The 27140-nt window shown below is 40.9% G+C and overlaps 1 protein-coding gene across 1 annotated transcript in view; it reads right to left on the bottom strand.

The window, feature by feature from the left end:
• The window catches only part of LOC122795006, a 650722-nt gene extending 639046 nt beyond the window's left edge, over positions 1–11676 (bottom strand). The window contains exon 1 of the mRNA XM_044063592.1: positions 11493–11676. Coding sequence (XP_043919527.1) covers positions 11493–11545 — 53 coding nt within the window. The 5' untranslated portion in view covers positions 11546–11676. The remainder of the gene's footprint in view (positions 1–11492) is intronic.
• Between the last annotated feature and the right edge of the window lie 15464 nt (positions 11677–27140).

The following is a 27140-nucleotide window of genomic DNA, read 5'->3' on the forward strand; positions in this document are numbered from 1 at the left end:
CATTTCTCTTCTCCTTTAAACTTCTTTTTAAGCCACTCTACACCCCCTAATGTGGGGGCAAGTCCCCAAACTTATATATACTAACTCTTAGAATCATAGAAAGTTGCTAGGCTATTGGCCCTGAGGCCCTTACAAGCCAAGCCAAGAATTTAGCCCATGTTCCAACAAGTCAGCACCCAATGCGCCTGTCCACAGGTGGAATCCCAGAGGAGTATTTTCTGTTAATGACAATCTTGGACTTAACATATGTAAGTCTATTTTTTAGCTATTCAGTCTCCATGTATCGGGACTCTGTCTTGTGGTTCCTGACTTTTCAAATGGTTATGATTTAAAACAGCACTATTTTTTTCTAGAAAGACATTTTCACATTATTAATTAATTACACTCTGATGCTGACTCTCTCTTTCTCTATTATATGTTTAATTAATTACTTTATTAAAATGAAAAAAAAATGTATTATGTCAGAATTTTAGTAATGCAAGCAATACCAGTATCTACTTTCTTACCCATGGCTAATGCACTGTAATGTTATCTATTATTGACTTGTACTGTCTTTGCTGCCATGCAGCTGAGGTTAAAATATATCCAGAATAACCTGATATGCTCATCAGCAGCTTTTGAACACCTCTAGCTTTTACTTCTCATTACCTGAGATGCATAATATATTGCAAATTTTTTACTTTAAGGCACACATTCACCTGGCATCTTGTTGAACAATCTTGCCTCTGAGTGCACCTGCAGACCACACCAGTTTCACTTCCTATTCTCTGACACGGGAGCAGGGCACAGTTTATCTTTCTATCATTTTTGTAAGCTCTTCTCAGGTAATGAGATTGCTGTCTCAGATTCCTGCCATCCTACAGAACATCTCTCTTAATCTGGCCACATTTGTTACAGGAATACTGTATCATCAATTTCCATTTGCCCATTTATTACCTGTTCAAGGCTTTCTTTCTTTGCTCCACATTTGAGTCCTCAATACATATTATGTAGGGAAATGTCTCTTCACTGACTTACCACAAAGACTGCACTGGGCCTCTCTGCACATCTGAGATACCCTAACTTGGACATCCCACACCTTGCTGCAGACAAGCTAATGGTTTCTTTCCATAGGTGCATTTAAACTCTGTAATGATCCGTCTGTGCTATACTTACTAACCTTCAGCTTATTAATATCTTTATGATTCTGCAAAGATGCCAGTTTAATCCTGTTGTGTTTTCTGGATTGTTTATGTTTATTTTGTATACAAGTTTTTACCTTCTGATTATGTGGTGGTCACTAGCTACTACTGCTCGTCCGGTATATGTAAACTTTTATTTAGTCCATATGGATCAGTAATATAATCAGTATGGTCTTCTGGCAAATGTTAATCTTCACATGCTGTTAGTAAACTCTGAAAATGTTCAATTGTCTTGCTCAGTGGTCTTGTCAAGACACCAGACCTTAATAAATATTGGCAGGCAAATCAATGATAGCTGAGGTGCTACAATAATAAACCAGTGTTAAAACATAAGCATAAATTATTGTGAGGGAAATTAAAAAAACAAACAAGCAACAAACATTTAATGTCTTTCTAAGACAAAGCCTGTGTTCCTAATGATCTTCATCCCTCTCTCATTTTTTGTTAAAGAATTCTGAATAAAAAGAAAAATAATGTGTGTGTGGGTCAGGGTGATGGGCAAAAGCTCATGATCGTGGTCCGTTTTAAATATCATGCTGCTACAGAGGGTGAAGCTGGTATTGTTATTTCACAGCAAGAGGTTTTCTGTTTCAGTTCTCAACTAGGTTGCCTTTTGTGAGGCGCTGGCATGGCCTCTATGTGTTTGCTTGGCTTTTATCCATATGCTCCACTTTCCTCCCACATTCCAAAGGACTGGGTACACTAAGTTTGTTGTAGGTGTGAGTGTGCATGTGTGTGGCATCATAGGAAATTACTAGGCTAATGGCTCTGGGGACCTTACAAGCTTAGCCAAGAGTTTACCCCTAAAAAAAGAAACCACAATTAGCACCTGTTGCCCCTGTCAATGAGGGACATAGGTGGAACCCCTGGGACAAATTTGTGGTTGGCCATCCATTCATCAAGGTTGTTCTTGAAGATTGTTAGCAATGTACTTCGTTTGATGTGATTGGGGAGTCTCTTCCAGAGACAGGGCAGCCTCTGGGAGACAAATCTGTCTCTCCAGCAGGTTTTGTTAATGTCACATATTACATTTAAGCTTTTTGATTGGGTACTATGTGAGGAGTTAGACTTATGGATATGGAGCATCTCTAGTAGGGTAGGGTCTGAGATTGCCTTATAGGTGAGACACAGGTCACCTCTGAGCAATCTGTATGATACAGAGTAGAGTGATAATGATTTGAGCCTGTCCACATAGGAAAGGTTTTGGAGGCATGGATTCTCTTTGTAGGTATTTCTGTAGCCTTTCCATTTGGTGCAGGTGTTTGGAAAGGTACATACCAAATGGGGTGTTGTACTCAATTATTAGCCTAATAAGGAGGGAGGAGTACAGAGAGGTAATAAGCTCCTTTTTTCTGGATGCAATCCCTTTACTTACGAGATAAACCATGTACAAGGCTTTTCTGACCACTGCCGCTACATGATGGTCAAATGTGAGATTGTTGTCAACTTGTGTACCCAGATCTCTCACCACAGGTTGTGTGCTTAGGGGGTTGCCATTCATAGGTTCATAGGTAGGTACTAGACTATCAGCCCAAGGGCATAAGTAAGCCTAGCCAACGAGGTTCCCTGGCTTACGCCACCCAAGAAAGTTAATTTTCTGTGCCCCTGTCGAGCAGATCCACAGAAGTGATCCCTGGGGTGTATTTCCTATTTCCCATCCATTCATCAAGATTTTTCTTTAAGAGTTCTAATGAGGAACTTTGCTAGACATAGATGGGTTGCTTGTTCCAGAGTATAGAAAGTCTCTGGGACAGGAATCTATCCCTCCAGCATGTCCTGTTTATTGTGGTGACAAGGTTTAGGTCCCTGGAGCATGTAGCTCGGAGGGATTGGGATTTCTTTAGATGTAGCATGTCCAACAGCTTTGGGTTTAACATAGCTTTATATGTTAGGCAGACATCTCCTCAGAGTAGGCGATATGCTACAGAGTAAAGCTGGAGTTTTTTGAGATGGCCAGTGTAGGGCATCTGTTTAAGATCCGTACTCTTCTTTGTGAGGTACTTCTGTGGCCTCTCCAGCTGCTGAAGATATCTTGTGAGGAACATTCCAAAAGGGGCATTGTCTATAATGGGTCTAATGAGTGCAGAGTAGAGGGGAACAATTACCTCTTTTTTCCTGGATGAGAACCCTTTTGTGATGAGGTGTGCCATGTAGAAGGATTTCCTGACTACTGTGGCAATGTGATTATCAAAGGAAAGACTACTGTCCACCTGGGTCCCAAGGTCTCTTATCACACATTCAGCATTAAGTAGACTGCTGCCTATGTGGTAGTTCATGGGTACAGAGTTTTTACCAAAGGGGATGACAATGCACTTTTTGGCATTGAGCTTGAGGCCATGGCTCTGACACCAGGCATCTGTCTCAGTGAGGCCCTTCTGTAGGATGTCCACATCATTTGGGGACTCGACTTTGGCACCTAGTTTGCAGTCATATGCGAACTTCATTAGCCAGAGGCCTTCTGTATTAGCCTGTACTTCAGAGAAGTAGATACCATACAGGGGAGGTCCCAGCAGTTAGATTTGGAGTTTGCAACTTTTACAGTGTGGGTTCTGTCAGTGAGCCAGTTGGCAACTCATCTTGTGACTTAGGGATTTATACCTAGTTTAGTGAGTTTAGCTATAATTCCCGAATGGGGAATGGTGTTGAAAGCCTTGGCAAGGTCAAGATAGGCTGTGTGAAACATCTTACCCTCATCTACGGCTTTGGTGACTGCGTCAAAGAAGTTGATCAGGTTCAGAAGGCATGATCTGTCTTTTACAAACCTGACCTGGGTGGGGTCCAGAGTTTGGAGGTTACCCATGTCTTTGTTTACGAGTTCCATGATGATACATTTCATGGCCTTGCAGACCAGGCTTATCAGGCTAATAGGGTGATAGTTCCCAGGATCAGTGGTGGCTCCCCCTTTGTGGATTGGGATAACTGTTGCTGTGCACCATTCAGTAGGCACAAAGCCTGATGTGAGACTATGACTGAACATGGTGCTAAGGTGTGGAGCCAGTTAGTTCTGAAGTTCGTGCAAAATACAGCCTGGGATGTTGTCTGGTCCCATGGATGCTGTGTTTTTGGTTTTAGAGAGTGAAGCTTTTACCTGCACAGATGTGATTACAGGGACTCTGTATTCTTCCTGTATAGATATGGACCATTTAGGGGTGAGAGGGAGGTAAAGTTAGCACTGAAAATATCTGCCAGGATGTTGGCAATATCAGTTGGTTCTGTAATTTTCATGCCATTGTGCTGTACCTCAGAGCAGATCTGAGTGTTGCCATTGAGGTTCTTGACATAGCTATAGAATGCTTTGTGGTTGCCCTTAAAATCAGTGGTGATTTTTTTTTCATAGCTAGCTCTGGAGGATCTTATAAGGGATCTCAGCTTCTTAATGAGGCTGACCAGGGAGCTCCTCCACTCATGGGATTTGACTATCTTTTGCAACAGTGTCTTCCTTCTGTTGTAGAGTTTGTTTATGGCAGGGGACCACCAGATTGGCATCCTTTTTTTTTGGAGGATAGCGTCTTGGTTCTATGTAAGTGCTTATAGAGTGCATTTGTGTAGGATTCAGCAGTCGTAACTGTATTGTCCATTTGCATGGGTGTCATGAAGTTCGCCACTTTTGTCTTAAGCATGAATTTGGCTTTGGAGAAATTATTTACTGTGGTTTCCTTAATGGGGGGTGGTTCTGTTTGGGATAGCACAATCCATGCACTTGTGTAAGTGCTTATAGAGTGCATTTGTGTAGGATTCAGCAGTCGTATCTGTATTGTCCATTTGTATGGGTGTCATGAAGTTCGCCACTTCTGTCTTAAGCATGAAGTTGGCTTTGGAGAAATTATTTACTCTGGTTTCCTTAATGGGGGGTTGGGGTGGGATGTGGATATCTAGGGTGATTAGCTTATGGTCGGATCTGAACAACGAGGAGTTGACTTCAGGTGTGGAACACCGGTCACTCATGTTGGTAATGACTAGGTCTAGGATATTGTTGCAGCTGGTGGGGGTGTGGATAAGTTGATCCAGGGCATTGGAATTTATGAATTCCAGAAAGCATTGAGTGAAGGAGATGGTACATGAGTAGTTTTCCCAGTTAAAGGTGGGGTAGTTTAAATTGCCCATTATTAGGGTGTTTAGTTGAACCCTAATATTTTCCAATATATCAAGAAAAGAGGAGTGGGAATCCTGGTGCATGGTGGGGGATCAGTAGCAAGCTACAATTTGGATTGCAGTTTTGCCCAGAGTTAGTTGCACTTGATAACCTCGGATGTATTATGCTGTGCAACTAGCCTGGAGATGTGGATATCCTTAATGAATATGGACACACCTCCACCTTTGGTGTTCTGGTCCAGGTTAGATGGCCGGAAAGTGTGGTATAAGTTATATCCTGGTAATGCAGGGGTGCTCTCTAGAGCCTTGAACCAGGTCTCAGTCACTGCACAGATATCGATGTTCTCCATTTTAAGGAGTGCCTCCAGTGAGTGCATTTTGAGATTTAGACTTCTAGCATTGAGTAGCATTACTCCCAGTTTTTGCTTGCCTTTTCCTGTTATGGTGGTGATCATAAAATCATAGGTGGTTACTAGGCTATTGGCCCTGAGGCCCTTATAAGCCTACCCAAGAGTTTAGCCCATGTTTAGACAAATCAGCACCCAATGACCCTATTCAGCAGGGACATGGGTGGAATCCCAAGGGTATATTTTCTGTTTCCCATCCAGTTATCCAGGTTGTGCTTAAAAAGGGGCAAAGAGGTACTCTGCTTGATGTGGAGAGGGAGTTTATTCCAAGGATGAGGAAATGTCTGGGACACAAATCTGTCCCACCAACAAGTCTTGTTGATGTCACAGACCAGGTTGAGGCCATGTGTGTGGGTTACTCGAATGGAGCTTGACTTGCGGATATGCAGCAATCCCATCAAGGTGCAGTCCATGATCACCTTGTATGACAGACAGAGGTCACCTCTGAGGAGTCTGTATGAAACTGAGTAATGGGATAGGGCTTTTAGCCTATCTGTGCATGGTAGATGTTTGAGGCCCTGTATTCTCCTGGTGAAGAACCTCTGAGGTCTCTCCAGCTGCTGCATATGCTTTGCTAGGTACATGCCAAAAGGTGTTTTGTACTCAATAATGGGCCTTATAAGGGAAGAATACAGGGATGTTATGACCTCCTTGTCCCTGGACAAGATACCCTTACTTCTGAGGTGGGCCATGTAGAAGGGTTTCCGTACCAAGAAAGCAACATGGTGGTCAAAAATCAGGTTGCTATCAACCTGGGTGCCCAAGTCCCTCACAACTGACTGAGTGCTTAGGACATTGTTATTAATGTGATCATTTGTGGGGACGTCACTCTCCCCAAAGGGGATGATGATGATGATGCATTTTTTGGTACTCAGCTTGAGGCCATGTTTCTGGAACCAGTCATTTGTCTAAGTGAGACCCTCTTGGAAGATGTCCCCATCACTAGGGGAACTGATGACAGCACCTAGCTTGCAGTCATCTGCAAACTTGGTCATCCAGAGCCCACTGGTTTTGGGCTGCACCTCAGAAAAGTATATCCCAAATAACAGTGGCTCCAAGACCAATCTCTTGGGTACGCCGCTTGTTACGGGTCTACTTGAGGTGGCTTCCCCTACTTTGATTACGTGGGTTCTATCAGTGAGCCAGTTTACTATATATCTGGTAACATATGGATTGATGCCTAGTTGAGAGCGTTTATCTATTATGCCCGAGTGGAGAATAGTGTCAAAGGCTTTGGCCAGGTGAAGGTAGGTGATATGCACCATCTTCCCCTCGTCCATAGCTTTGGAGACTGTCTCAAAGAAGTCGACCAAATTTAGCAGACATGACCTCCCCTTGACAAAGCCAAACTGTGTGGAATCAAGTGTTTGGAGGTTGCCAATGTCCTTGTTAATGAGGTCCACGATAATCTGTTCCATGGCCTTGCAGATCATGCTAGTTAGGCTGATGAGTCTATAATTTCCCGGATCGGTGGACGCTCCACCTTTGTGTAAAGGGATGACAGTGGCTGTCCTCCACTCAGCTGGGATGAAGCAGTACTCAGGCTTTGGTTGAATAAGGTGCATAATAGTGCTGCAGGTTCCTGCCTGAGTTCACGTAGGATGCAGCCTGCGATGTTATCAGGTCCCATGGTGGCTATATTTTTTGCCTTTGAGAGAGCGGTGACGACCTGTTCCGTAGATATAAGGGGAAGGGGCAGGTACTGGAGATGTCCTGATTTACTGATGGGGGGGACAGAGGGGTAAAGTTTTTGGTGAATCTGTCAGCCAACAAGTTTGCTATATCTATGGTATTTGTATATGTGGTATCCTTGACCACCAGTTCTGAACAGATCTGGGTGCTTCCTTTGAGGTTGCAGACATATGTGAAGAAGGTCTTATGATTGTCACTAGCAGATGTGGCCAATTTGAACTCAAAATTTGCTTTGGAGGATTTCACTAGTGCTCTTATTTGCTTGTTCAACAGTCTAAGGTAACATTGCTTCCAACTGGGCACCTGCTCCTTCTTGGTCTTGGACAGCAATTGTTTCCTTTTGTTATAGAGTTTATTTATTGCAGATGTCCACCAAACAGGTTTACTCTTCCTTGCAGAGGATGACTTAGTCCTGTTGGGTATTCCTGATGCCATGCATCTATAAAAATGCTCTTATAATGCTTTGGTGTAGTTTTGGATATTGGTGACAGTTCCTCCAGGGGAGAGGGGGCTATGAAGCTGTTTATACCATCTCTCACCAGGCTATAATCAGCTTTGAAGAAATGTTTATGTCTTATCCTAGCTAGATGGGGGTTGGGAGAGATGGTGACTTTAAAAGTGACCGCTTTGGCGTCAGGTCTTTCCAGGAACGATGATACTATAGGGATGCTGCAGTGGTTACTCATGTTGGTTAATACCAAGTCCAAGATATTATCACCCCTTGTAGGGGTACCGACTAGCTGTTCCAAGGCATTTGCAAGACAAAATCAAGGAATCTCTAGGCATTTGTGTTCTGGCATGAGTAGTTCTTCCAGTCTATGTTTTGAAGTAAAAGTCACCCAGGATCAGGGTTAAGGGTAGAATCTTGATAGATTTGAGCAGGTCCAAATAGGCAGATTGGGCATCTTGAGTCATATTTGGGGGCTAATAACTAGCTATGATTTGAATAGGGGTCTTTGTAAATGGCTAACTGAATCTGGAATGTCTCCTGTGCGTCATGCTCTTTGACCAGCCTGGAGGTCTGTATGTCTTTAATGTATATTGAAACTCCACCTCCTTTGGCTTTACTCCCCACAGTTTGGGGTCTGAATGTATGATAGGATGAGTAAACCAGGTAAGGCTGGGGTGCTCTCCGCAGCTTTGAACCAGGTTTCTGTGACTGCCCAGATGTCAGCATTTTCCAGGGTTAGGAATGCTTGCAATGAGTGCAGTTTCATATTTAGACTCCTAGTGTTTAGCAGCATGACCTTTAATTTGTGTGTTGTTGAAATTTTTATGTTGGTAGTTTTAACCTCATCACTTTTCCTAAAAAAGACACTATAGGGGAGACAAGAGCCTTTGCCAGAAGCCTGAAGCCCAGGTGAGACAGATGCAGGCCATCTCTGACAAAGAATCGTGGTCTGTTGATCATATCGTCTCAGGCTGTCAGGTACTGGATCCCCCTGGAATGACACCAGAAACTAAGCCAATTGTTAAAGTCAATTATTTTCTGTTTGTATTGGGTTATTATTTATTTATTTTACATTTGTTGACCAGGCGAGTCTAACTGGATACATGTCCATTTTCAGTAGAGGCCCGGGGAGAAAAGCTCAAAGCACTAGCAGTGACAAAGAATACAGTATTTAGTAAATAGTCAAGTTACAGTACATTGTCTGTGTTGGCAAGAACAAAAATAGTAACAAGTCATTTAGTAGGTAGAAGTTAATATCAATAACAGAGAGATAAACAAAGACAATAATATATAATTATTTTATTTTTTTTTATATATATAGATTACAAAGTAAGCATCAAAGAATAGTGTGGAAGAGAAGTGTAGAGAGAGCAAGAAGGGGAATAAGATGTCAGTCAGGGTTAGAGCATGGACAAAGCCAGTGAGAGTTAAGAAGTTCTTTCAGATGTTTTTTAAATTGGAAAGTTGAAGCAAGGGTGGATAGTTCAGTAGGAAGCTGGTTCCAGTTTTTACCTACTGTGTTGGAGAAAAGTGAGTCCCCAGCTTTGTTTTTTGACTTAGTAGTGGCAACAAGGAGCTTATTAGCTGAGCGTAGTGTTTCAAGATTTTTGTATGGTGTGATCAGATTAGTGAGGATAGGGGTATTGTTAGGGTGATAAAGGATCTTTTGGGTAATAACTAGTTGTTGACAAAGTAGTTGGTTTTGCAGTTCTATTCTTATTTTTATTCTGGGTGATGGTTATTACTCTTGGTGATGGCAGAATGCTGCTTAAGGCTAGGGACATACCTGCCTGGGACACATAATCAGTGAGCTCAATCATGTCTCTCTTCATATAGTCCAGAGAGGTATGTCTCAGGTCATTCATGCCAACATGGACTATGACAGACTCATAACAGTACCTGTAGTTGAGAGACTTGAGTATGTGTGCAATATGGTGGATTCTGGCACCTGACAGACAACTAACCATGACTTTCTTCTTATCCAGCCTGGTGAGAGGCATGTGTGTCTCATCATGGAGTCTCATATGACTAATATGTTCGGTTTATGGTGAATCCTTAGTGGTTGTGAGGGACAGGTGTGTGGACTATGCATGGTATGTGGTGTGGAGGGCTGTGGAAATCGTGTTTGTTTTTGCCTTGGAGGTCTCCTTTCTTTGGGTATGTTTATGTGGAGGACCTCCACATATGTAGGTGTGTGTTGTGTAGGTGTGGGTGGTATTTGAGGTGTAGTGATTGTGTTGACAACCCTTTCAGTGCCAGATATACTGGTTTGAGGGGGAGAAAGCGTGGACTCTAATTTCCTAATGTAATTGCATCTCTCACAGATTGTGTTCCTAGGTGGTAGTAGTAGATGGTTGTCTGTGTACATGAGGCAGTTGCTACACTGTCTCAGGATGCCCATATCAACCAGACTTAGGTTCATAGGTTCATAGGTTCATACTAGGCTATCTGCCCTAGGGCATTTATAAGCCTAGCCAGAGTGTGTGTGGCTTTCACCACCCCTTAGGATGCAGGAGAAACTGTAGGATGTTGTCCATCCTTATTTATCAGAATCTGAGGGAGAAAGGCCAGGGAGAGCTAAGGGGTGGGCCTAAAGCCCAAGTGCTTAAACTAAAACTAAGAACTTAGAATAACACTTAACAAATTTAGACAGGCTATAACAAGCAATAGTAAATAGAACAGAAAAGACGCAGTTGAACACTTTAGAGAACAGGCAGCAAGTAGCAGGAAAAAGCAAAGCAAAATGAAGTAACCGAGTAGTAGGAAGAAACAGAAATTAGAAACATATAAGCAGCTGAACAAAGTGTCTTTTTTAAATTGCCGTTTTTGCTGAAGAATATCCACTAGCCACCTGGTAGTATAAACATTTGCTCTAGATAATTGTCACTGTTGATGTGACACCCCAACCCCATATGCAGAAATTGGAAAAAGAAGTTGTGGATGGATGGATGGATGGATGGATGGATGGATGGATGGATGGATGGATGGATGGATGCTACTTCAAATAAAAGGTAAGCAGAACAACACATTTTGCTTCAGCATGTATTTCCTAATAATAGGAAGCATGAAACTCTAATGTCTGGTATTTCTGACTGACTATAATCGTCACTTGTTCACCAGAAAAATATAGATAAATTATGATGGACAGGGCAAATATATGAACCAAAATCAGAGTCATTCTGCAAAATTCTGGATAACTGAGAGGTGTGCTTAGCTGTCTTCATAATTTCTTGTATGTTGTGTGCTTTGCTAAGTCCCACTAAACTAATGGAGCATTTATTTTTAATGACTAAAACAAAAGAAGGACTATTTAATAGGGGGTGCACAACCTCTGAGGATGATGTTCATCATTGTAGAGGTACAATATGGCTACAGTTTTATTGCCTTCAGACTGTTGTACCTGATAAAAAATAAATGACAACAAAAGAAAAAAGGAAAGTTGCTCTAGCACATCCAAAGTAGGATAAATTAAATTAAAGTTCTTGGTTAACTAATGTTATTGTTTTAAGCACATGCAAATTTTTTCTTCTTGCTGTATTTTTCAAATGAGAGGATTGCAAAATAAACTGCATGTATCTCAGTCCTGATCATTAACAATACAATGACAAGTAAGCGTTGCCTCACTATATTCTTCTTATTAGCGACATAAGTGAATGCAGACATCTGTACCTTACACAGACACCATCAAGCCATGTCTCAATAGATTTAAAGTGATACTTCATTTCACCATAGGATGTTGAGAGAAACTTGTATGAGTCAAAGATCTGAACGTTTCCTTTGTGCCATCTAGACCCAATGGTACGTTCTCCATCTCCAAGCCAGATTTCAACATGTACAATATCATGTATTTGCCTCTTCCCTATGCAAGAAAGAAGAGAGAAAATATATAATTAAAACTAACATCTCTGCTTTAAACAGTAAAACAACAAATCACTTGATAGTCAAGGTTCATATAAACAATATTCTGTACCAAGCCAAAGGCTGGTACTTAATTTACATCAGCTTAAAGTTTATTTATTTTATTTATTTATTTGCAGTTTGTTTGCCAGGATAGTCCATTGGGCCACAAGGAGCCGGTTTTCAATGGAGTCCTGGGGAGAAAAGCTCCAGAAAAATACAAATACATAATACACATTGTACATCTACATTACAGATTATCTCATAGGAATACAAAGTAAATATGATAAGAAAAGATTAACAATGATAGAATACATCAGTACAGTTCATTAAACAGCAATAAAAAACACTTTTGTAAAGAAAAAAAGTAGCAGCACAGGGTAACTGTTAAGTAGTTGGTCAAATAGGTCAATAGAGCTGTGGAACTATAGGAGGCGGTGATGGCGTATTTAATTCTGGGAGAGTAAGAAGTGGTATTAGAAGGATTAGGTAGGATGGGAACAGAAGTACTTCCATTGTGAAGTTAGGTGTGTGTGCAGCAAGGGTTTAAATAAGGAGAGACTGCTGGTGATGCGGATAGGAGATGGTAGAGAATTCCAGAGGCGTGCAAGAGAGAAGGACATTAGGTGATTCCCAGCTACATGTGTGGGTTTGTGCAATTTAATAAGTTGTTGGGAATTAGATCTTAGAAGTCATTCTGGTTCATGCATTTCAAAGGTAGTGGCTAGGGAGCTACAAAGAGAGGGGTTGTAAATGAGTTTGTGTGCTTGGATGAGTTGGGTATAAGTGAGGAGGTTAGGTAGCTCAAGCCAGTTTAGTAGGTGAAGAGAATTACAATGGTGAGAAATGGCTCTGTGACCTGCCGCAAATTTTGATATCTTGTTATAGCAAGAGGAAAGTTTTGTTTTGAGGGAGGATTGCAGGTTGATGACGATAGATGCACCATATAGGAGGGATGGGATGAGATAAGTATTGGCTAGTATGAGTCTGGTGGAAGTAGAGATATAATGATTAAGGTGGTATAGCATACCAAGTTTTTTGTGGGGTTTTTTGATACTTACTTGTAAATATTTGTTGAATTTTAGTTGATCATCTATGAGTACTCCTAGTAGTTTAGTATCTGAGACTATTTCTAGCAGAGTATTGTTTTTGCTGGTGATTATAAAAATAAAATAAAAATATTAAAAGCATATTGGATGAGGCTGGAGTTTGAATTGGCTTGGGAGTATTAAGGAAGGGTGAAGTGGCTTTATTCCATTTCATAGGTTCATAGGTGTGTACTAGTCTAATGGTCCTGGGGCCTTTACAAGCCTAGCCTATAGGATTACCCTGGCATCATGCTACCCGTCCTTAGTTCCCAGTGCCTCTGTCGAGTAGAGCCAGTGAAGTGATCCCCGGGTTGAATTTTCTATTTCCCATCCACTCATCAAGATTTCTCTTGAAGAGAGCCAGTGAGCTGCTCTGTTTAACATGTAAGAGAAGTCTATTCCATAACATGGGCAGTCTCTGGGTTATGAACCTGTCCCTCCAGCTTGTTCTGTTGATTGTGGTATTGAGGTTGAAGTCTCTGGAGCATGTGCTGTGGAGGGATTGGGATTTCTTTAGCTGTAGCATTTCTAACAGAGCTGGGTCAGACATAGCTTTGTAAGTCAAGCACAGATCGCCTCTAAGTAGGCGATATGAGACAGAGAATAGTTGGAGTTTTTTGAGTCTGTCCCTATAGGACAAGTGTTTAAGGACTAGATCCTCTTTGTGATGTACTTTTATGGCCTCTCCAGTTGTTACAGGTGTCTAGTGAGGTACATGCCAAATGGGGCATTGTACTCAATGACTAGCCTAATGAGGAAAGAGTAGAGGGAGACAATGACCTCTTTCTCCCTGGATGCAAAACTCTTAGTAATGAGATGTGCCACATAGAAGGACTTTCTCACCACAGTGGCAATGTGGTGGTCAAAAGAGAGGTTGCTGTCAACATGTGTCCCCGGATCTCTAAGAACTCCCACTGTGTTCAGTGGACTACCATTGATGTGGTAATTCATGGGAACCAGGTTCTTCCCAAAGGGGATGACAACACATTTTTTGGCATTGAGCTTAAGGCCATGGTTCTGACACCAGTCATTGGTCTCAGTGAGGCCTTTCTGTAGGATGTCAACATCGCTTGTGGAATTAATAATAGCTCCCAACTTGCAATCGTCTGTGAACTTTGTCAGCCAGAGTCCCTTCATGTTGGCCTGGACTTCTGAAAAGTAGATGCCAAACAGGAGAGGACCCAGGAGCAAACCTGTGGGACTCCACTCATGACAGGTCGGCAGCATGACTTGGAGTCAGCCACTTTCACACTGTGGGTTCTATCTCTGAGCCAGTTTGCATCCCACCTAGTGATATAGGGGTTGATGCCTAGCTTAGTGAGTTTTTCTATGATTCCTGAGTGGGGAATGGTATCAAAGGCCTTGGCCAGATCAAGGTAGGCTGTATAAACCACCTTGCCTTCATCCACAGCTCTGGTGACTGATTCAAAGAAGTCAGCCAGGTTGAGCAGGCATGATCTACCCTTCACAAAACCAAACTGAGTGGGAGCCAGAGTTTGGAGATTCCCTATATCCTTGTTTATTAGGTCCATGATGATGCATTCCACAGCTTTGCATATCAGACTCATCAGGCTAATGGGGCGATAGTTCCCAGAGTCTATTGTCACTCCTCCTTTGTGGAGAGGGATGACTGTAGCAGTACACCATTCGGTAGGGACAACGTCTGAGGTGAGGCTGTGATTGAACAGGGCACAGAGGTGAGGTGCATGTTCACTCTGTAGTTCATGTAGAACACAGCCAGGGATATTGACAGATCCCATAGAAGCTGTATTCTTGACCTTGAACAGAGCTGTTTTAATCTGTGCAGCAGTAATACTGGGTGCCTGGCAATTTACTGGTATTGTGATTGGTCCTTTGGTGGGGGAGAGAGGAATAAAGTTGGCACTGAATCTGTCAGCCAGTATATTGGCAATATATGTTGGCTCGGTACTGGAGGTACCATTGTGCAGTAGCTCAGAGTAAATCTGGGTATTGCTGTGGATATTCTTTACATAACTATAGAAGGTCTTATGGTTGTCTTTGCTATCTGCTGCAATTCTGTTTTCATAGCTAGTTTTAGAGAATATAATGAGGGTGAGGGATCTCAACTTTTTGTTGAGGCTGATAAGGGAGTTTTTCCTGTCTTGGGATTTCGCCTTATTCACATCAGTTTCCTCCTCCTGTTGTGGAGTCTGTTTATGGCTAGGGACCACCAGATTGGCTTCTATTTTTTGGAGGAGAGTGTCTTGGTTCTGTTGGGTATTGCGAGATCCATGCATTTGTGTACGTGTTCATACAGTGCATTGGTGTATGATTCGGCGGACATGCAACTATTCTCCATTTGCATGGGTGCCGTGAATTTAGCCACCTCTGTTTATAGGAGCCCAAAGTTAGCTTTGGAGAAGTTTTTCATGGTAGTTACCTTTGCAGGGGTGGGGGGTGGGAGGGATGTGGATTTCCAAGATGATTAGTTTGTGGTCGGATCTAATCAGGGAGGAGTTGACTACTGGTATAGTGCAACGGTCGCCAATGTTAGTAATGACCAGGTCAAGGATGTTTCTACCTCTAGTGGGGGTAAGAATGAGCTGGCTGAGGGCATTGGAATTAATGAATTCCAGGAAACACTGGGCAATTGTATTGGTACATGAGTTGTTTTCCCAGTTAATGGAAGGGTAGTTGAAGTCGCCCAGTATGAGAGTGTTAGGTTAGACCCTAATATTCTCCAGGGTGCTTAGGAACATGGAGTGTGAGGCTTGGGACAAGGTTGGGGACCTATAGCAGGCGACGACCTGAGTCGCTGTCTTACCCAGTGTTAGCTGCACCTAAAGTATCTCTGATGCATTATGTTGGGCTCCCAGTCTGGAGGTGTGTGCATCCTTTATGAATATGGAAACACTACTGCCTTTGGAGCTTTGGTTCAAGTTCTGGGGCTGAAAGGTGTGGAATGAGTTATAGCCTGGTAGTGCAGGGGTGCTTTCTGCTGCCTTGAACCAGGTATCTGTTACAGCACAAATGTCGATGTTCTCCATTTTAAGGAGTGCTTCAAGTCAGTGCATTTTGAGATTTAGACTTATTTGGAATCAAGCATTTGGAAAATCACAAAGACTAAAACTGCACTGCCCTTCCAAAGGTAAATAGTTTCCAGTGACAGCTAGGCCTACCTACCTGCTGCATATTTCCACTTTTCAAATTGTTCCAGGAAAGATATTGCCTTCCATTATGGAGTACATTAAATATCAGGAAACAAACACATTCTCGTCAAAACAATGGTGCATGACAGCTTATTTTTTTTTTTATTTAATTTATCCTTCGTTAACCAGGTTAGTCCCGCTAGGCCTCATTTCAGGGGACACTCATGGTGGTATTTATACTATTAGTGAAAATCTGGCCATGGTATCAGGGAACTTCCCCTAATCTTTTTGAATAGTGGCATAGGATCTTTTAAATCTACCTGAATGATGACCTACTCAGGCAGATGCGGCCTCAGTTCAACAGCTCATCTGAAGGATGACACACTCAGGAGTGCAGCACTCCCTTATACTGCATACAGTGCCAGCGATGAATCTACCTTGAGGTGGAATAGAGCCCACAGCCTTCTGAACCAAAGGTGAGTGTGTTACCTCATAACACTAAATTGCCGGGACATCTTTTGAATTTTTCATTACAGAAAATGTGTTCGCTAAAAGGGCTCCAACCTGCAGGAACACAGTACCAGACAATAGGAGGATACCTGATAACGTACTACTTTATAAGAAAAATCATAAATGCTTTCTCACTGAAGAAAAAAATGTCAGTTTTTCAAATATGAAGGATAAAATGGCAGGCAAGTCCTTTTTATTACTGTTTATATATTAGCAACAGTACTATTGTTTGATATGGCTTCTACTTATACAAATAGTGTTAATTCTGACATTTTGGGATTTAGATAGTGCATTATTATAATGTAATGTGTTTAACTGCTGCCTAGCTGTTTTTGTTCATAGGTTCATAGATTCATAGATTAGTACTAAGGTAACTGCCCTTGTGAACTATTTTAAGCCTAGCCAATTATCCCTTGTGAGACTTGAACCCTGCACCTTGTGTTTGTAAGGCAAAAACCTTAATCATTAGGCCACCCTCCCTGTACACAATATAATTCCCTGTTCCTGTACATAATATAATTTTGTATATGTATCTGCCCTTATTACAGTATAATTTTGTATATGTATCTGCTCTTATTGCAACTGACTGATTACACTATTAAACCTAACGTCTGTATGACCGAGATACCAGCCTATGTTATTTTACTTCTACCTTTGGTCTGATGATTGTCACATTGCTTGTGAAAACAGATTGGAACATATTACTGGATGATGTACCTACTTTTTATTTAATTATTTATTTATCACGGAAATAACTTTCTTTATGCAGTTGTATGCTTGTCTAAGGCTGAAATTAAAAACAAACATCCCTGCGTTCATGTAAATTGTAGTGGCCCCAATTTGTAGTTTATGCTTTCACTGGAAATTCAGTTCAGGGACATGTTTAGCTGAAATGACAAGCATTTCATTATCAGCTAATATGCATGTCTCTGAAGCATGCAAAATTATAGGTTTATTTGTACTTACCAGGCTACTGATAAGTGGGGATCGTAAGAAGCCAAGCCCAGCACTCTCATGGCAAATTTTAACCCTAATAATTTGCATTATGAATCTCCATAAATGGGCTGCACAAGTATATGTTGGGTACTTAAATGTTTCCTCCATCCATAAGGGCTATTCCTGCTAAAGCAGGAATGAATTTACAGTTACTCATCTATTAATATAAGTTATATTTGAACAGAGTAAGAGAAATATTCTGCTTTATGTGGAGGGGAAGTTGGTTCCTTAAACATGATATTCTTTGTGATGCATATTTATCTCTTCAGTATGTTCTGTTAATCTAGCAAAAGGGATGGTGGTCCCTTGAGTGGGATTTTTTGATACTATTGGACTTCCAAAGGTCACAGGTCTAGCAGATCAAGGCCAGTTATAGCTCTAAATGTGAGGAACAGGTTGCCTCTTGGGAGCCTGTATGATACCAAGAACAGAGATGATGGTTTGAGGTGCTCTGTGTAGTTTTTTGATTTAGGCCTTTGCTTTTATATTCAGGAAGTATTGTGGTCACTCCACCTGTGACAAGTGTTTGACAGGTACACACTGTCAAAAGAAAAATATACTTTAAAAATGATCAATACACAGTAGGTTCAGGTTAAGGCACTTTAATCTTGCAGCAAGGAGACAAAAACGTGCTAATACAGAGTTTGTCTAACTAAAATCAGGAAGTAAGTTCATCTTTATACACTTTCTAACAAGACATTGCCTACCAAGCTGACGTAGCAGATCACAAGTTTTAACATCATCATTACATAGCAGCTGTTTATCCATAATTTTCTGCTTGCACTATCAATTTTATGAAAAACTTCCTAAGAAAAACAACGTGGCCTTGGTGACCACCGGTTAGATACAGTTTCCCACTATGTTATGTTTCTATTCAAGGTACTACAGCTAATTCGAGCACAAAGCAAGTACAGATTCTTCAAGCAGTCCTTTGTCTTATGTATCTCTTCTTTTCCGCAGCTGTGCATGTTCTCATAACACGAACAGAGCTGATTGTTCAAAATCATAACATTATAGAATATAGTATTGTTTAATTTATTACTTCCTGACCTAGCAGATAATCACCTGCTTCTCAGTACATTTCCAAAAGGCATACACATGAATTTTGCTGTGCTAGCAATTACTAGGTCAGGGGGCATCTTGCAAGTTTTCAGAAAGCATACTGCAGTTTCAAAAAGCATCTTATAATTTCACACAGAATTAAGCTGTATATAAAATAGAAACGAAAACGTGTTAATTCTTTTAGCTTCTAATAAGCATTAGACATATACATATATGCATATTTCTCTGACATTTCCCCCCCGTTAATACGTTTTATTCTATTTTCAAAAGCATAAACAGTTTACTTCTTCTCCTAACCTCTTCCATTCTGGATTTGCAGTTAAGAGAGTCATGTAGTTTAGACTTATGAAAGCATTTCAGTTTTCAACAACTCTTCAATTTCAGTACTTTGATACAAAGTCTCAGAAATTGACATATCTATAAAATCTTTGATTAAATTTTTCATGCAGGGAATACCACAACAAATGCATGCTCCTAATAGGAGTAATCCCACACAAATGGCAATCAGGATGTTCATTAGGATGGAACCCCACCCCCCAAACAAATTCTGGAAAAAGTCCGTCAGTGGGTTTGGGCCTGGTTTGGTCATGGTCGACACTTGCTAGATCACCTCAAGATGGTCGTTTATCTCATGCTGGTTGTCAGGAATATACGAACAGCATTCTTCTTTGATTAAAGCGCACGTACCACCTCTCGCCGCTAGGGTGAAGTCAAGAGCCATGCGGTTTTGAAGTACCACAGTTCTCATAGCATTTAGTTCATCAGTCACTAATTCGAGAGCAGAAAAAGTTGCATTGCTCATAACATCAAGAAGTTTAGACAGTTTTCTCAGCTCCCAAATCGATTTCACTGTGCCATATGCAGGGGCTATGCCTGCCCATGATATAATAGTGTCACTCAAGTCCATATGTGTCAGTTTATCTTTGTTTTTCATGGAGTTATGGGTTCTCCACCCTGCTTCGATTCGTCCCACTGGATTCTCGGGTCTCTTGATTGGACTTCTAGGTTTACTGCTAACCTCTCTGACGTTTCGAATTTTCCCCTGAGGCAAAGCTGCAGTGTGTCATATGACCGGAACCAGATAACCCAAAAAACAACTGCCGGACCAATTCTCAGGTAGCCATTTATATGCTTTTTACTACTACTTTATTATTGATATATGCTCGCCCTGCATGATACATTTTTTTGTCAATAATAGAATGTTGCTTCAAAAGAAGAGGATTATGCTGTATTTCACTAACAGTTCTCTTCATTTTTTCAAAATATGAATCATAGTTTGTATCACAGATAGTTTCTGCCTTATTAGCCTTGATATAACATTTATAAGAAACAGTCACATAGAAATTGCTCCAACCCACCTGAATAGTGTCATTTTTATAAAAACATACAATCCCTTTTTGTGTAACAGGTAGGTATAATGCTATTTTGTCTTGTGATTTCATGGGTGTAGTATCAAAAATCAAGTTTTCCCAGGTCTCATTGACACCTAGGGGGACAGCAGTCATCAATAATCCCCGCATGCTGTTGGTATAGCTGTGCAAATCCCGCAATTCGAAATATTAAAAGTCTCAGCATACACATATTTAATTGCTTGGTAAATGTTAAAGTTTGGATGCCAGTCTATTAGCAATGCATCACGTTTGTTCAGTTCAACTCGTGTGGCTGGAAAAAGGAAAGGCCACAGCAAAAAGATCATTGTTATCAGTATAGCTATCAGAATAATCATGCAATTTTTCTGAGGTTGTTCTGCATCCCTGTTTACTCTATACCTGGTCATTTTGTTCTCGTTGTACAACATTAACAAGGTTTTTGTCCAGTTCAAAGTTCTTAACTAATTTACAGTGTTTCAGATGAATCCAGGATGCTCGCTCTGCGATCTTGACTGCAGTGGGTGTTGACAGTAGCTCTTGGTACGGTCCTTCCCACTTCGGAGAACTCCAATTCTTTTTCTTCACGACTTTCATCCAGACCTACATGCCTGGGACTATTGCTGCTTCCGATGGTCTGACTTGTTCTTTATCTGAAGCAGAATTTAACTGCAAAAGTTTGTTATTCAAAAATTGCCTCATATACTCTGCAAGTGAACTATCAGCCTCCTGTTCTGCAGGCATGAGAGGTTTCCACTGAGGTGTATAATATGCCCTCCCAAACAAAATTTCAAAAGGAGTTAACCCTTTTACATTTGGAACAGTTCTCATACTCAACAGTGCCAGAGGCAGACAGTGCACCCAGTTCTTTTGTGTCTCACTGATCAATTTCCTAAGTTTGTTTTTCAAAACTCCATTATGCCTCTCTACTAATCCTGCAGATTGGGGGTGGTATGCACAATGTTTTTTCAGAGAAATCCCAAAATAACGGCTCAATTGTTGTATAGTTTGATTTACAAAGTGTGTGCCATTGTCACTATAAATCTTTTCCGGTATACCAAATCTAGGAATAATTTGTTTAACGAGGACTTTTGCAACAGTAGCTGCATCTGGATTTTTAGTCGGAAAAGCTTCCACCCATTTGGAAAACATATCTTTAATGACAAGGCAGTACTTTTTATTTTCACATTTGTTCAGCTCTATAAAATCCATACAGATAGTATGGAACGGATACGGTGGTGTAGGGAAACTCCCTTGCTTAGGCTTCAATGCCCTCTGTGCATGATGCTTGTTACAAACATGGCATGCTGCACAAAAATTTTTTGTGTAGTTTGTAAATCCATACGTTGTAAGCACTCGATTCACTAACTGTACCATCCCCCCTGTTGAGACATGGCACTGCCCGTGGCTCAACAAAGATGCATATCTAAACAAGTTAGATGGTAAAATCGGTTTCCTCTCTTTGGAGATGTACAGCCCTTTCTCAAGAATTGCTCCTCGTTTTATCCATTTTTGTTTTTCTACATTTGTAGTAAGTGTCTGCATTGTTTTTAACATTTCTAAGTCTAAAACCTCAGATGGTTGTAATTCCTCACTCAAAAGAAATACTTCTGAAGCTGAAGCTGCTTGTTTTGCAGCTATATCAGTTCTCGCATTACCTTTTGAAATCCTATCCTGTTGTTTGGTATGAGCTACGCATTTACAAATAGCTACTTTCTGAGGTAACTGAATAGAGTCTAACAAATCTAAAATACATTGCGCATGATTAATTGGTTTACCAGTAGATGTTATCATTCCTCTATTTTTCCACTGCTGCGCAAAAACATGTACAGTAGAAAAAGCATACTGGCTGTCAGTAAAAATGTTCACTCGTTTACCCTTTGCCAAGGTACATGCCCTTGTTAAAGCAATCAATTCTGCTGCTTGGGCAGATAAGTTGTGCGGTAAAGACTTTGCTTCTAAAATCTCAGTATCAGAAACTACTGCATACCCCACTAGATTCTGTCCTGTATGACCCCTCCTACACATGCCATCCACATAGTATGTCACCTCGGCATCATCCAAGGGAACATCCGTGAGATCTTTTATAGGTAGTGTCTTTTGCTCAATCTCCTGCAGGCAGCAGTGTGGTTTGCCATCTGCAGGGGTTGGGAGCAAGGTTGACGGATTCAAAGTTGTGCATCGTTCAATTGTCATATGAGGTTGGCTCAACAGTATAGTCATACAGGAAAGATGTCTAGCAGGAGAAAGATATGATACTTTTCTTGCAGTAAAATAATCGCGACTGCATGAGGCACTCTCAATGTGAGAGGGTGGAATAACACTACTGAGGCTGAAGCCTGCACTGCCATTGCAGCTGCGACTACTGCTTGTACACAGTGGGGCAGGGATCACGCCACTTGGTCTAGCTGTGATGAATAGAAAGCTATGGGGCATTGTTTGTCCCCATGCTGCTGTGTTAACACTGATGTCATATAACTCTGCTTACAATCTACAGTTTGGAAAAATCGTTTATGATAGTTCGGTAATCCTAAAACTAATGAGGATGCTATCAGTTGTTTCAATTTGCAGAAAGCTGATTCTGCTTCTGGTGTCCACTGTAATAAATCTTGTTCTGCCATAGGCTTCTTGAATATCAAGTTAGTCAGTGGAGCAGATTCCAAGGCATAGTTTGGAATCTAGCTCCGACAAAAATTAGTAGTACCTAGGAAGGACATAATTTCCTTCTTGGTAGTTGGTTTGGGTGCTTGTAATATTGCTGTTTTTCTGTCTTCATCTAATATTCTGCCCTCTTTGGATATTACATATCCCAGGTATTTGACCTGTTTTTTCCAAAGTTGCAGTTTATTTTTGTTTACCTTGTGTCCTTGGGTAGCTAGAAATTGTAGTAATGCTATAGTATCTTCTCTGCATTCTTGCTGGGTGGGGGCTGCAAGCAGAATGTCATCTACATAAAGTAAAATCAGGCTGCCTTTCAGTGGGATAAATTCCGCCAGGTTACTTGCCATTTCCTGTGCGAATATTATTGGACTCTCACAATATCCCTGTGGTAGTCGCGTATATGTATACCTTTTCCCCTGAAATGTAAATGCAAACCAAAGTTGGCTGTCAGGGTGTATCGGTATTGAGAAAAACGCATTGCTAATATCTACCACAGAAAAATACTTTTGATGAGGTTTCAAATCATTTAATAAGGTGTGTGGATCTGGCACCGTAGGTGCCCTAGGTATAACTGCGTCATTTACAGCTTGTAAATCTTGGACCATACGCCATTCTCCATTTGCTTTCCTAACAGGAAATAAGGGTGTATTACATGGTGAATTGGGAGATTCTATCAATACTCCTTCCTTAAGTAAGGCTGCTATTATAGGTTTGATTCCTACTTCTGCATCCTTTCTCAAGGGATACTGTCTCTTTTGAGGTCTAAATGCTGACTTTGGCGTGATAGTGACTGGTCCTGCTGTACGAATAAGCCCTACATCTGATTTTCCTGTTGACCAGAGAGTCTCTGGTATGTCTCGTAAGGCTTTTTCCTCTTCTTCTAGTAAGAGTGCTTCTCAGCTGTCCTCACTTGCCTGCAAGTGTACAGCTGGGTGTGTCTGTGTTATCCAATTCAACTTCTGCTTTTGTACTCCCTGTTCTGAAAGTTCTAATTCTGTCTGTTTTTCCCACCTAGTGACTTTTTCTCCTAGGTCTGCCCACTTCACATTTTTATCTTTAGTCAAACTCACATGTGGTAATCGATTAGATATGTAAAGTGTTAGGTATTCCTGGGGCAATGAACAGCTTACTACGCTGTTTCCTTCTGTGTCCCAGTATAGATTTCGTAATACTAATCTGTTAGCATGGTTTCTAAACAGTTCTTGCTCATATTCTTTATCAGGTCCTGGTTTGCTACAGTAATATAGAGTGCAATGCAACAAATGCTGTTTATCAGTGTCAAGGGAGGGGGATTTACTGATGGCTACGTTCATCAGTTCTTCGGTTACTGCCCCTGGACCAGTCATAACCAAGTCCTGGCTGTACCAATAAAATGTTTCACCCTCCGGTCACACTACAAAAGTATCCATTTGTCACTGTGCTTCCATACCCTGCACAGTTGGAACTACTGCTATGCCAAATATCTGCATTAGGTCTCTGCCCAAAAGATTTACTGGGCATTTTGCAGAAACAACGATTTTACTTTTCTGGATCATCCCTGAAACAGGGTCAGTTATTGATATATTGTGGGAGAGTGGCTCCCGATACAGCTGTCCATTAGCTGCTTTCACTAATATGTAGTCAAGTGATTCTGAATTTTCTGGTAGTTTGGAAGGATGTATCAGGGTCCGTGAAGCCCCTGAGTCACACAGGAATTTAACTTCCCTCCCCTCTACCAGAAGTGTAACTTCCGGTTTTGTGTCTGCTAAGTAGAGCTCTAGGCTCAATAATGCTAAGTCCAAAATTTCATTTTCTTCATTATCTGTGATTTCATGCACATCCTGTACCTCTTCTACTACATTTGCACTTGTCTTTTCTTGTTTATTCCTATTCAGTGATTCTTGACAACCATATAGTCAGTCCTCACCCTCCTTGTCTTCTGTGGTTACCTTTTTATTTTGCCTGCAATCCCTTGCTAAATGTCCCTTTTTCCCGCATTTAAAACATTCACCCCTTTTCTTTCTCTCTTCAAACTCCTCTGATCGTTTATCAGATTGTTTGTTTCCCTGGGCATTTTTCTTACCCTTCTTCCCGGTCTGTACTACAAAGACTTCTGATCCGTCTTCTACTGCAAATACTTGAGTTTTCTTTTTCTTTTTGCTATTAAAATGCCTTTTGGCATGTCTTGCATATTCAAGTAATGACTGTAATCTATTTGTACGATGATCTTTCATGTGCTTTGTAATAAAGCTGCTAATGGGTGCAATACTGCCTTTCAAAAATGCATTCTTTAGCTGCTGCTCATATGGAGAATCGTGTGTTTGGTCTTCAGGTACCTGCATTCCACAATGGTTATTAAAACACTCTAATAATCTAGCATAATATCTATCAACAGTTTCACCTTCTTGTTGTATGCATTGATTAATGCAAGTCCAGTCAGCCCTAGGCTTCCATTTCTCAGAGATTTGGTCTGTCAGACCTTTCACTCTGTTATCCAGTTTTGCGTTACTATGTGGGAGTGGCCTATGTTCTGCGTCACGGGGATTCCAGTTGCCACTGATCATGTGTCAATCTGGACCTACGATTTGTCTAACTACTTTCTCTACTCCCTCTCCATTTAAATGGTAACTTAACCTCATGCCCTGTAAGTCTTCTAAGAATTTTCTAAAATTAATTTTCGGATGGGGAATTCCCTCTGTGGCTTTCCGGATGTCTTTCGGTGTCCACGGTCTATATACTAGAAGAGTTGGGTCCTGTCCTGCCTGTCCTGCCTGTGGATTTGGTACTTCTATGAGTGGACATATCTCTTCTTCACTCATAGCTTGTGAATTTTTATTTATTTCATACAATTCAATATCCCCTCTTAAGTTGTGTGTTCGAGACCTAGTCTCGATAGGATCTCTGACAAATGGTTTTGGTTTTGCAGGGACAGCTGAATATAGCGGGGGTGGATCAGCTTGTCCACTCGCTTCATATTCTGGTAAGGGAAGTGGAGGGGCCAGAGAGGCTGTTGCTATTACCAAGTTATTGTCTTCTTTATCTAAAAACATTGCTTTTGAATTTTTATTCTTTTGTTCACTGCGGTTTGCTTCCTCATGCCACCTGTGTGCCTGAGGAACTCCTAATTGACGTTGTTTTTTTATCTGACCTTTTGCGTCTGTTTTAAGTTGTTTGAAAAGTTTGATAAGTGAAGATTTATCTAAATTACCATCAAATTTGTATTTATTAACCCATTTTGTATAGTACCTAACATTGTCGGCACGCTGTAATTGCATATATTTCACATCTTCGGTTAAAGGTGGGTCTCGGGAACATTTTGTGCACTTATTTCCCATGTTGTCTTAACTTACTTAGAAATTGTTACGTAACCCTTTTTATCACATGGTACCTCGATTTACACTTCTTCAAAGTTTATCTGGAATAACTACCTACCTATCCTGTTTCCCTGATCTATGACAAGACTGCAATCTTTTTTGTCCCTGATTTACAAAAAAATCTCCTGACAAAAACAAATAGTTTAACAAGTCCCTGTTCTGAAACAAAGAAAAGGTAAAATCCTCCTTACCTGAGCCTCCATGATTGATCTCTTCAACGGAACTGTTGACTCGTCCTCCAATCGCAGATCAGAAACAGTGGCTGGCCTCTTTTGAATGATAATTCAGTTGGAGGTCTTTTCAAAGCAGAAGAACCAATGTGGCTTCTTCCCCATACGGTTTCATGCCACCGGGCCCATCTGACCTGAACTAGAGCGAGAGATGTTTCCAGTCCGATCAGTACACGGTAGGTTCAGGTTAAGGCACTTTAATCTTGCAGCAAGGAGACAAAAACATGCTAATACAGAGTTTGTCTAACTAAAATCAGGAAGTAAGTTCATCTTTATGCACTTTCTAACAAGACATTGCCTACCAAGCTGACGTAGCAGATCACAAGTTTTAACATCATCATTACATAGCAGCCGTTTATCCATAATTTTCTGCTTGCACTATCAATTTTATGAAAAACTTCCTAAGAAAAACAACGTGGCCTTGGTGACCACCGGTTAGATATAGTTTCCCACTATGTTATGTTTCTGTTCAAGGTACTACAGCTAATTCGAACACAAAGCAAGTACAGATTCTTCAAGCAGTCCTTTGTCTTATGTATCTCTTCTTTTCCACAGCTGTGCATGTTCTCATAACATGAACAGAGCTGATTGTTCAAAATCATAACATTATAGAATATAGTATTGTTTTATTTATTACTTCCTGACCTAGCAGATAATCACCTGCTTCTCAGTACATTTCCAAAAGGCATAAACATGAATTTTGCTGTGCTAGCAATTACTAGGTCAGGGGGCATCTTGCAAGTTTTCAGAAAGCATACTGCAGTTTCAAAAAGCATCTTATAATTTCACACAGAATTAAGCTGTATATAAAATAGAAATGAAAACGTGTTAATTCTTTTAGCTTCTAATAAGCATTAGACATATACATAAATGCATATTTCTCTGACACACACCAAAAGGGGCATTTTATTCAATGATCAGCCTAATGACTGCCGAGCACAGAGGAAAAAATATATCTTTGGATCTGGATAAAATAACTTTAATATAAACTGTGCCATGAAAAAGGACTTCCTTACAATAACAGATATGTGGTGATCAAAGGA

Source organism: Protopterus annectens, chromosome 2.part1 (genome assembly GCF_019279795.1).
Source record: "Protopterus annectens isolate FY-2018-M chromosome 2.part1, PAN1.0, whole genome shotgun sequence".
Lineage (NCBI taxonomy): Eukaryota > Metazoa > Chordata > Ceratodontiformes > Protopteridae > Protopterus > Protopterus annectens.